Source organism: Betta splendens, chromosome 22 (genome assembly GCF_900634795.4).
Source record: "Betta splendens chromosome 22, fBetSpl5.4, whole genome shotgun sequence".
NCBI lineage: Eukaryota > Metazoa > Chordata > Actinopteri > Anabantiformes > Osphronemidae > Betta > Betta splendens.
In genome coordinates this window covers 14,235,678-14,247,912 of record NC_040900.2, presented here as the reverse complement: position 1 = coordinate 14,247,912, position 12,235 = coordinate 14,235,678, and the positions used below count along the sequence as shown (strand labels likewise).

Below are 12,235 nucleotides of genomic sequence, written 5' to 3'. Positions count from 1 at the left end.
TCTCCACGGCGTGGAAAAAAATAAAATAAATGTTTTCCTGCAGACTACAGCCAATCTTTCTTAAGAGCTATGATTGCAGGGCAGAGAAAAAACTAAATGATGGTGTCTCGCAGGAAAGACTGTCGCTGATGACTTGCTGGGAAGCAAACCTCTCCTGTTAATAGCAGGCTTCTCGTTTGCTGTTTTTCCCAATATCGCGCATTCACTGTGTTTTACAGATTTAATATAAACACTTGCTGACGTTTTTTGCATTCCTCATAAAAGATATTTTTTAAGCAGAAAGCTGGAAATTTATTTTTGAAATCCCTGAAAATACAACCCACACAATGAAGACTTCACTCCCATCTTCACATGAAGTTTGGTAAAAAGCGCCCCCCCCATCCCCGCTGTGACTCAGTCATTACGTCCCCTTATCGTGTTGTCTGAGGCACTCTTCTTGCCTTTAAATCAATTTCCTTCATGGGGATTAATAAAAGTTTAACTGAATTGAATTGAACATGAGCTGAAGCAGATATGCGAAGGCAGTGTAGCATCTCTTTTCAAACAGCGAAATGAAATATAATATGCTTATCCTAAATGCTGCTGACAGGATTAACTGCAACGATTTAAGGTTTCTCCCGGGGGAGTTTAACGCACAACCACCCCCTGTCACACGCGTCGGCACACGCTCACGCACACACGTACACACGCGCGGCCCTGGCGTAATTGCCAATCGCTTGGGCCGGTGAAAAGCCGGTGAATAAACAGTAGTAAGTCACTAATTTTGAAGTGTTATTGATGTAGCTCCGGGCCAGAATAGTACCGTCTCTGTCAGCACAGAGTGTTGGCTGCCTGAAAATGTAATAACACGCTTTGTGTTGCTGTTGTTTTTCCCAGCCGCTAACACTATTTGGGCCGAGGACGAACGCCTCCCCAGGCGACGCTGTCACCGCTGCTGGTGAATGTGAGGCCTGTCTGTAACGCGGCCGCTCCACTTCATATTGGTAAGACTAGATCCTGTGATGTGCTGCACAGAGAACAGTTAAAAATAAAGTCAGAATTCCCTTATATAATAAATAATAATCATGTGCATGTCTGTGCTCATTTGCAAATTTCTCATTACGCCTACTCGGTGTAATCACACTGGCAGCGAGAATGGTAGACAACCTAAAGCCTCATCCTGCTGCCAGCTACAGGTTTTATAGTGTACGTTCAACATTCCGCTCCAATCCAATTCGGATACACGTGTACCGAGATTTCCAGGCTCAGTGTTGGACAAAAGGAGGGCAGCTGGCTTTTGCAGGGTCTACCCCAAATGGGACGAAAAAAGGCCTGAGCACAAAAGACGGAGCCGCTGTAATCGGCGAACGCCTCGGCTCACATCAAAGCGGCTGCCAAGCTCAGATCGTATCTCTCTCCGCCCACTACTTCTGTCCCCAGACGTCACTCGGCGCGAGCGTTTGCGCTGCAGCCATGTCTTGATCGCAGAGATGTGGTAGATATGGCTAAACCGCTGACACAAGCCTCTCGGGCAGATGGCATCTTTTGATTCGGGGCCAAAATATTTTCTCACTTGTCAAGGAGCTCACTTTTGTTGCTATTCATGAGAATTTCTTTCGGACTTGGAAAGAGGGGAAAAAAGCCCTGATTCATTGAAATGGGTTTCAAAGAAAACTGTGACAGTAATACAATATCACAGGCTCCTGCACTGCGTTGTATAAAAGCTATTAAACTTGTCTTTAGCATGCAAACTCATCTATAATTCATTCCCTACAGCAGCAGAACTCGAGCTGGAACCCTCATTTACATTGTAAATGACAATTCCTAATGCTAAAACACTGGCGTACTGTATAACTGTAGGGAATCCCTTTGCTGCTGCACATGAAAGATGAAACAACAGAGGCTCATAAAGAGAAGAAAGGCTCGTTGTGCTCTTCTGTATAATGTACATCTAAGTTCACATTGAGCCTTGTTAGTAAATGAAATACACACAAATGCAGATGCTTTACTCCAGTGAGATTCCTGACATTATGATACAAAAGGCAATTTGAAGCAGACTAATGACGCCTAATGTGCCATTAATCCTACTTCAAATACTTCATCTTTTAAAATGTCACTGTAAGTGGGGCTGTGTTGGAGCCTCTTCCAGTGATGCTATACTGGCAGACTAGAGTGTTAGCTGTACACTCAAGGGTCAAGAATTTGACCCAGCACATATTTCTGACACACTCCACAAGTGTGTTATTGCTGCTTTTGCAGCCTGTGGCGACAGGAGCGTGTCCTCAGCAGGAGGCGAATGAAGGGACCACATACAACATGTTGGACATCAACAACAGGGATATTTAATAATCTATAAAATAAAGAGGGTTTGGCACTTACATTGACGCGATGCTGTGAGAGAACGCGAGACTCTGCGAGAACAGCACGAGGAATTCAACAAGGCGGCGCGACACCGGTAGTAAACAACAGCGCGACAAACTATCCGCCAATTTAAGTAAATAACTACCTTATTTTTCGGAAAATAATCAACCACCCTACCATTCTGGATAACACCGAAGAAAGTTTCGAGTACATCGACGAGTGCTTCGAGCGTCTGGTAATGGGGAAAAAGGAGACGGCTCCAAACAAGCGTTCCCGTCCGTCTGACTCACCTGAGTCACCTGGAGCTAGCTCGGCGGATAAAAACATCACGGACATCCTGGAGTCCATCGAAAAAAAAATAACAAGTTTCGACGCACGTCTGGCGCTAGTGGAACTCCTCCACAAAGAGTTTATGGCCCTCCGCGACTCCCTGGAATTTAGCCAGCAGCAGGTGATTTCTCTCGCCACCGAGAACGAGGCCCTGAAAGGAACGGTGCAGTCCCTGACGGAGGATGTGGCTCAGCTAGCGGCCGAAAATAAAAAAATAAAAGAAGGTATCATCGATCTGCAGGCCCGCAGCATGAGGGACAACCTGGTGTTCTCGGGGATTCCAGAACAGGCGGAGGAAAACACGGAAACCACAATTAAAAACTTCATTAAACAACAGATGAAGATCCCAGCGGAAGTTGTTGACAAGATGGCGTTCCACCGTTCGCATAGACTAGGAGGAAGACGACCGGATGGCCAGCGTCCTCGACCCATCGTTGCCAAGTTTCATGACTTTAAGCAGAAGGAACTGGTTAAGAGCCGGGGCAGACAGCTGAAGGGAACTGACTTCAGCGTCAACGATCAGTTCCCCAAGGAGATCCTCGACCGCCGCCGCCGACTGTTCCCCATCCGTAAGAGGTTCATGGCAGAAGGCTGCAGGGCCGTCATCAGCGTCGACAAACTGTACGTCAACGGAGAGCTCTACCGGGACCGGGAAGCAACTCCGTGGCTCTACTAGCAGGTGGTATGTAAAAACAATGGTTTAATGTATAAGGTTTGTTAAAAAAAAAACAATAGATGTAATGCAACTATGTGTTATAACTTTACATCCAGTATTCAAACTCGTTCTCTCGCAGATGTTTCATATAAATGTTTATTGTCATTCTAATGTCACTCACTCACTCACTTTGCAAAGCGCTCACCATACGTAATCACCCACTTTCCTTTCACTTTAATTTTCCTTCCCTTTACTCTTTTTCCTTCACCTACTTTCACTCCACACTGTGTACATCCTTCTTTCCTCGATTCTTCTCCCACGTAGTCAGCCAGCTATGTAGCCCTCCAGCAGCCACACACAAACATCTACTGCACAGGGGAATCACATGCACATACATAGATAACACACAACTCAGAATACACAGGTACTTAAGGTTAGCCACACACCTAAAGTCTGTCACACTACATACACACAAGACTAGTGATCCACAGCAGTCAGGTAAGATATGACACCACTGAAGATTGTCACTTGGAATGTACGTGGAATCAATAAGAAGGAGAAACGATTTAAAATATTTAACCATTTGAAAACCCTACAAGCAGACATTGTTTTACTACAGGAAACTCATATTCCCAAAATTATAAATTACACTCTGGCATCAGCAGAGTTCCCACATGCTTACTTAGCCGGTTACAATTCTAAACAAAGAGGGGTCGCCATCCTGATAAATAAAAAGATTAACTTTACGCATAACGATACCATTGTAGATCCAGAAGGGAGATATATAATCATTAATATCTTGATAGGAAACATTGAATATTGCATAGCTAATGTGTATGGCCCTAATGCTGACGACCCCTCTTTCTTTCACAGCTTCTTCACATCACTGTCTGCTCACTCTGGTTCCAAACTTATAGTAGGAGGGGACTTTAATTTAGTATTTAACCCAGAGTTGGACAGGCTAAGCAAAGCTGTGAGCAACAGGAACTGGCAATCAGTACAGACCTTAAGACAGTACATGGATGACTTTGGTCTCTGTGACACATGGCGTTCTCTTCATCCTACATCCAGGGAATATACCTTTTTCTCGCCAGTTCACCACTCTCACTCCCGTATAGATTATATTTTAGTAAATAACTCAGTCTTACAAGATGTCTCTGACACCAATATTCACTCTATCACAATCAGTGATCATGCACCAATGTCCATTTCGTTGATTAAGACAGCCACACCATCAACCAGGAATTGGAGGTTTAATACATCATTACTCAATGATCAAGACTTCATCAGTTATGTCAGGAGAGAATGGAAAACCTTTATAGAAATCAACGATACACCGGAAATCTCACCCTGTGTTCTTTGGGAGACTGGGAAGGCAGTTATGCGCGGTAGAATTATTTCATATTCATCACACAAGAAAAAAAAGGACATGTTACTTGAATTAGAATTAGAGCAAAAAATAAAATCTCTAGAGATTAAATATGCAGCCTCTCCAACCAATGATGTCCTAGAAGACCTAAAGAATCTAAAGCTGAAATTAAATAATATAATTGATTGCAAAACTCAGTTTCAGATAGACCAATTACGCTGGGAGAATTTTGACCATGCTAATAAATGTGGTAAATTTCTAGCTAACCAATTAAAAAATAATAAAGAGAAACAAATCATCCATTCAATAACTAATAAGGAAGGCAACATTACTCGTGATCCCCATGAAATAAATGATACCTTTAAAAACTTTTACCAAGAGTTATATACGTCCCAAATAGATCCACCCACCTCAGCCATAGAGGCGTTTCTGAATAAACTAGAACTGCCAAAGCTAAATGAAGAACAATCTACAACTCTAGACTCATTGTTATCTTTGGCAGAACTACATGAAGCTCTGCAGGAGATGCCCAATAAAAAAGCTCCAGGACCAGATGGATTCCCAACTGAATTTTATAAAGAGTTCTGGTCCATGCTGGCACCCAGCTTTTACAAAATGTTAGCTGAAATTAAACAACAACATTCATTACCCACAAATATGAATTCTGCCTTCATAAGCCTGCTTCAAAAACCAGGGAAAGACCCTACACTCCCATCGAGTTATAGACCAATTTCACTAATAAATGTAGATCTAAAAATAGTGTGTAAAGCACTTGCTAGAAGACTAGAAAAAATCACTCCATATATAATTCACTCTGATCAAACAGGCTTCATTAAAGGTAGACAGTCAACAAACAATATGAACAGACTAATTAATTTAATTGATTATGTCACCATCCATAAACTAGAGACAGCCATCGTCTCCTTAGATGCAGAAAAAGCTTTCGATAGAGTAAACTGGAAATTTCTTTTAGCCACTCTGCACAAATTCGGCATTGGGGAAACATTCATAGACTGGATCCAAATATTATACAACTCAGCAAACGCTGCAGTCAGAACAAACAACCAGATCTCACCAAGGTTTAATCTGCATAGAGGGACAAGACAGGGCTGCCCACTGTCCCCATCACTATTTGCAATATTTATTGAACCTCTAGCCGCAGCAATAAGACAGCATGAAGGAATTACTGGAATATCGACCAAATCAGTAAATCATAAAATAAGTTTATATGCTGACGATGTGTTACTGTTTCTCCTTGAGCCACAGACGTCTCTTCCTACAACTATCAGCCTCATAGATGAATTCTCAGGACTTTCAGAGTACTCTATTAACTGGACCAAATCTATAGTGCTACCACTTAACCTTAAGGTGACTAACATCTCCTCTACCACACTCCATTCAGGAAACATTAAATACTTGGGCATTGAATTGTCGTCTAGGCTATCAGAGCTTATTGATCTAAATTACAATCCACTATTAAAACAAATAGAAGCCAACCTCAAAAGATGGCAGTCCTTACCCATTTCACTTATGGGAAGAATTGCCACCATAAAAATGATGATCCTGCCAAAAATTAATTACATATTTTCAATGATTCCAACTCAGCCAGCCCAGGCGTGGTTTAAGACATTAGACTCCTACATCTCACAGTTTTTGTGGAAAACCAAGCCACCACGAATTAGTTTAAAAACTCTTCAAAAATCCAGACGCTGCGGCGGCCTAGAACTACCTAACTTCCACCACTATTTTCTTGCCAATAGACTGAACCATGTCCACAAATGGATAAAACCCATGCCAGCAGACTCCTCCTGGATAGACATTGAACAAACATTTTGTGGAAATATTAAAGTTGCAGATCTGCCCTTTATCAGCACCAAAATCAAACATCATAGTTGTTACCAGAACATTAGCATAAAAGCATCTCTGCAAGCCTGGTGGGAGTTTCTTAAAATTAATGGGTCTTCGCTTACTCTTTGCCAAAACACACCTCTCTGGAACAATCCAGACATCATACAAAACAAAAAGGCAATACACTTTCCAACTTGGCATATCAAAGGGATAACACATCTGAAACATGTTTTCACAAGAGACAAGTTTACCTCTTTTGAAGAACTAGTATCTCACTATGAAATCACTAGTGCCAATTTCTTAGAATACCAACAACTAAAGTCAATACTTAATGCAAAAAGTAAGAATACTGCCATCCACATGCAACCACCACCAGTAATAGAGCGATTTATTGATATATCAGGGAAAAGGACAGTATCCAAAATCTATATCTTAATTTCCAATGTAGACCAGACAGTGAGCCTTCCGATCTCTAAATGGGAAGCTGATCTCAATATCACCACTAATTACACATTCTGGAATAACATATGTTCTAATTTATTCAGAATGACAAAAAATACAAATTTACAACTAATACAATACAAAATTCTTCATAGAACTCACTATACAGGACAAAGGATGTTCCAAATGGGTCTCACAAACTCAAATATTTGCCCTCACTGTACAGATAACACAGCAGATAGATTCCTACATGCATTCTGGTCATGCTCACCTGTGCAGCAATTTTGGCAAAGAGTATGTGAACACCTGTCAACCCAGTTAAGCTGTCCAATCCCAGCAGCCCCTGCACTTTGTCTTCTAGGAGATCTAAGTGGGCTTGATCTAGAGACAAACTCATCACACACACTTCTTTCTGCCCTCTGTGTCGCAAAGAGAATCATCCTCATGAACTGGAAAACTAAAAAAAAATTAAGCATTACTCAATACCTGAACAGCTTGTTAGATTATACCACCTTAGACACATTGTCTGCTTCATCAAATCAATGACCAAAACTATACTCTGATTGATTCCATTTCCAGGTAAGGATGCGTGGGGCTCGGGTGCTGCGTCATGTCTGGCACAGTGGTGGGGGGGTGACTGGTGGTTGGTGGTGCCTGCCTGCCTAAAGAACCGGGACAACGGGTTGGTGGACTCAGGGCTGGCCGCAGGGGTCCCCTGCGGCGGGGGTGTGGTGGCTGCTGGGACCGGCGGCCCTGTGCCGGGGTGGGACCATTTTGAGGGTTGGCGTGTGCCTGTCTCCGGAGAGCCGGAGGCGGGCCTCCCTGCCGGTGTGCGGGGGCGGACCTGGGGGTGGAGACCTGGGTAACCTGCGTCCGGGGGACTCCCTCTGGGGGTGCCTGCCTGTGCCCGGAGAGGTGTCTCTCCCCTGGGGCGCTGCCCCTGCTCGGGTGGGGCGCTGCCTGCCCTAGCGGTCCGACGCCCTCTGGTAACTGCTCGGGCCTGTTGCAGGGGGGGTTGGCGGACTACTCAGGCTAGAACCTTCATTGGGCCCTGGGCGGAAGCTGGCCCTCAATGCACAACCGCAGAGTATATGTGTGGGTTTGAGTGTCACACTACACGGGGCGAGCATGGGCATACTTGAGCGAGAGAATGGGTAAGTGTGAAAGAAGGGTGAGGATGGCTCTGGCTGTGCTGCGTGTGGCGCCTGGGCAGTAGTACTGCGGTCCCTGGGTCTCGGCTGTCCCTTCGTGGCTGGGGGTTGTGGGGGGTGGTGGGATAGGTAGCAGAGCCAGTCGGGAACCTGGCTCTGCGGACCCTGGAGCTCTGCTTCCCAACTACATTTCTCCGCATTCATCCACTTAGGTCTGCAAGGGGCGTCCTGCTGATGGAGGGACCAGGGCTACTGGGAAGTGGTTCCGTCCCTTCCAAGTGGGATGCTCTGCAGTTTTAATTGCATTAGTCATACACACTTGTCCAGGAATCTGGGGGCTCCTTCCGGGGGGGCCAGTAGACTTCCCATTGATGGCTTTGTCTGCTGGACCCCCCGGAGAATTGGGTATCTCCCAAAGTTCCTCATACTTAGCTACATACACATACATTTAGGTCCGGGGGTGGGCTCTTTCACTGGGGCCTGGGGCTGAGGCCAGTTGTGGCCTCGGCCACTGGCCCTGATGGAGAGATCACCACCCAGTTTTAACTGCAAAAAGACATTTAGGGCGCGGGGGGGCACTGTCCGGGGGACACACCGTCAGCCAGCGGTTGTGCTCCTGGAGGTGTCACCCACCTTCAGTGCACTTTAGTTCCACACACTCACGTCCAAGCTGGGTTGCAGGGTTCTGGGGTGCCTTTTTCTGCTGCCCTCTGCCCCCTCCGGGTTGGGGGGGTTGGTCGGGGCTCGGGAGGAGCTGCGGTCCCTGCCTGGGGCCACATGGACGGCAGGCCGGAGACCTACCCTCCCCACGAATGTGATCAAGCGAATGGTGTGGGTGGGAGAATGTATCTGAGAGTGCATTGGTTCACGTATGATTGACTAGTTTGTTATGAGAGAGTCTATGGTGTGTGTGTGTGTTGATGTGATGATGTGTGTTGCACATGTGGGTGGGTGTATGCATCTGTGTTTGTGTGAGTTGGTATGCGTGTGGTGCGGTTGAAGTGTGGGGGGTCCGGTTTTTCGCCCGGGGTACGATGATCGTCTGCCTGGGTGGTCTCTTTTCTGCTGACCCCACCAATTGCTGGCCTTGTGCTGCAGGCCGCTGTAGCGCCAGGGGATGAGGTCGGGCCGATGGGGTAGGCCCCGCTCCGCCCGTGTGGGGGTGGTGGACTGGGGGCGGGCCCCACTCTGGGCGCGGGGGCATCTTCTGGCGGGCTCCCTACGGACCGTGGGTCCTCGGGCTCTACTCTTTCAGGCCGACCCTCCCGCCGGGGGGAGTGTTTGCCCCTGGTTCTCATGGGGCGGACAGCGTTGACCCCCGGTGGCCCACTCTGGCCTCGGGTGCTGTCTCAGTGGCTGCTGCAGCTCTGCCTGGGGGGCTCTGTGTGGGCGGCTTGGGTCGCAACACCTGCCCTCCTGGAACTGAAGGTGTGTGTGCTCCCTGGCTGCTAGGATTCCTTCCTCTGCTTGCTGGATGGGCGTAGTGGCGGAGCCCCTCACATCACCCTGGCTTCCACAAGTGGCATTGTTCATGCACCAACGTCTGCCTCACCCTTTGGGTGAATAATGTTAAGCTACAGCCTTACTAACCTTGTAGTGGGACACTTTCCAAATCCAACTGTAAGTATTATTGATACTTATCACTACCAACATGAATAATGTGTGAATATGGAATTTGTGGTGTTGTATGTCATGACTTTTATTAAGTAGTATGGGATATGTATAATAATGCACATATGTATGTATATTGTATGTATTCGTTTGTATTAGTATGTGCACATACCTTAGCACTATTATTGGTATTAGTATTAATCTCCAAGGTAAACCACAGCACAAATTGTTTAGTTATGAATGTGTTAGCCTAAGGTACATCCATGCTTCTTATTTATTTTATTTATTTTATTTTTTTTTTTTTTTGCTCCGATTGTTTACTTAACAGATTTGCTTGGTTTCAGCAGCTGGTTGCACCCCTTACCCCCCTCCCCCCCACCCTCCCGCATACACACCCTAAAGCAGAAACCTAACCTGTCCACCAACACAGCAACATCACACACATTTTGGATTAGCTAAATAAACCATTAAATAAACCATAAATCAGGAAGAGTATATATATTCTATATATACTCTTCTTGTTAAAGCAAAGCTGTCCATCACAATATGGCATTCAGCGTAATATATGCTGCTTGCTTAACTGCTGGACAGAACAAAAAAAAAAAAAAAAAAAAAAAAAAAAAAAAAAAAAAAAAAAAAAAAAAAAAAAAAAAAAAAAAGAGGGTTTGGCACATCTCTAATTCTAAATACTGTAACTTGCTTATTCTAGTCTTTGTGTGTGTAGAATTGTCCGGACCACTGCCAGGTACGTAGCAGGAGAATGTGTCAGGAAATGGTTCCATGTCTGAATCGTCACCTTCTCCATTCTAATTCCATTTGTACATCTAAGGATGTAAATATGCAGACAACAGGTGACAATGACATGACATCAGAACTTTAGCTTAAGGGATACACAGCACTAGATGCAATAGCAACAGAAAACAAAAACCAGCAATGGATTCAGCCTTTCTTCAGATCTTTGAAAGTCCATGAGTAAAATCATAGGCACACTTTATAATTTTCAATCCTCTGTCTCTGCTATGAAGCCAAAAATATAAGCATTTAGTGGAAAAGTCTACTAACAGCTCCATGGTGGTGTCCTGAAGGTGTCGACAGCGTTTATCTGAGTTATTTTAATCATCTAACTGTGATTAAATCGAGTTAAATGTGTACAGCAAATATAAGGATGGAGCTAGAAGTGGAGGTTAAATTAGACTGTATATTTAGTCAGCTGTAAAGGTGGAAAAAGTTAGAGGCACCTGCAGTATCTCAGCTTTTCATTAGTGTTTATTGAGCTAAATGTGAAAATTGGTTTCTTTAACTCACAGCTTGAGGCTTTTGTATCTACATATGTAGCAGGTGGTCTTTTACTGCATGTTGTACCACTCCTGAGAGAGAATTCATCATTTCACTTATAAAATCTCAGCTTGAAAGTGACAGTGCTATTGCACCACTTGAACAAGGAAGGGGGAAAACACGAAAGGGTAACATTCAAAGTGCTGACATGGAAAATGATGCCACCGTAGACTTACTCTCATTTACAAAGGACAGGGCGGGGGTTATTAGATACTCTAGCTGCAGCCTTACTTTAGAGGTTGGGTGGCATTCATCTGGACCTTTAAATGTGCAGGTAAGCACATTCTGTTAGATTGGACAAGATAAATGTCAACCCTCTGTTTTTAGATCCAAAGCCTGACAGACATTTGTCCCTTTAGCTTCAAAATGAGACCAGTTAGGATACTAAGCAGACCGGGTCCAAAAAATGATAATGGAAGCACAGAACCAAAACTAAAGTCTTAGACAGTTAAAGCCTAAAAAACAAGAAAGTCATAAAACTATAGGGTCAACTGGTGGAAAAGAGGTTAAATAAGGGCTAGATGAATGCATGGACATTACTATTACTGTTTTTTGTGCATTTTGTGCATGTGGCTGTTCTTAATGGCCAGAACGTTTTATTTGTCAAATGACGGTTCATTGTACAATAAACAAATAGCACACCGCCCAGATGCGTAGAAGGCATTAGGGCTCTCATTTTGCTGCTGATTAATCGCTGAACGCAGTACTAGTAGTATATACTTCATTGCTAATGAGGAGAGTCAGGCAAATTTGGAGGCTTTGAAGTGAGGCGCTGAAACCCGTGTGGACGGCGTTCACTCCCACTGGCTGATTTAAGCACATTATCTGGCATGATTGGTCCGGCTCAGCTCCCCCGTTCCTGATTTTACTCCGACAGTGACGACTGAAAGCGGAGGCCCGATGAGGGAGCGTAATCACAACCAATGGCGCCAAGACGACGCTGGTAGGACAGAGGACAAACGCCGAGGATGTTGCTCCCCTCACGTACAAGATGATGGACTCGTCTCCAGTCAAGGACTCCACCAGTCTGGACTGACACTGTGTCAAACGCAGCCAAGGGTGACAGGTCGGCGCTACGTGTAAGAGATCTCATTCCAAACACTTCTCCAGGCAACATGTGAAAACTTCATGTGTGTGTTGGAGGTTTCATATATA

General features: G+C 44.9%; 1 protein-coding gene across 1 annotated transcript; it reads left to right on the top strand.

Annotated features, from left to right (window-relative positions):
• The first annotated feature begins 2,357 nt into the window (after positions 1-2,357).
• On the top strand, positions 2,358-11,975 carry LOC129603598 (uncharacterized). The gene is made up of 2 exons (XM_055505729.1): positions 2,358-3,352; positions 11,958-11,975. The coding sequence occupies exon 1, from the start codon at positions 2,579-2,581 to the stop codon at positions 3,344-3,346; it is 768 nt and encodes a 255-aa protein (XP_055361704.1). The 5' UTR covers positions 2,358-2,578; the 3' UTR covers positions 3,347-3,352; positions 11,958-11,975.
• The last annotated feature ends 260 nt before the right edge of the window (positions 11,976-12,235 follow it).

Bases quoted from the DNA above. Each gene is read 5' to 3' on its own strand.
- LOC129603598 (XM_055505729.1), top strand. From the start codon at position 2,579: ATGGGGAAAAAGGAGACGGCTCCAAACAAGCGTTCCCGTCCGTCTGAC.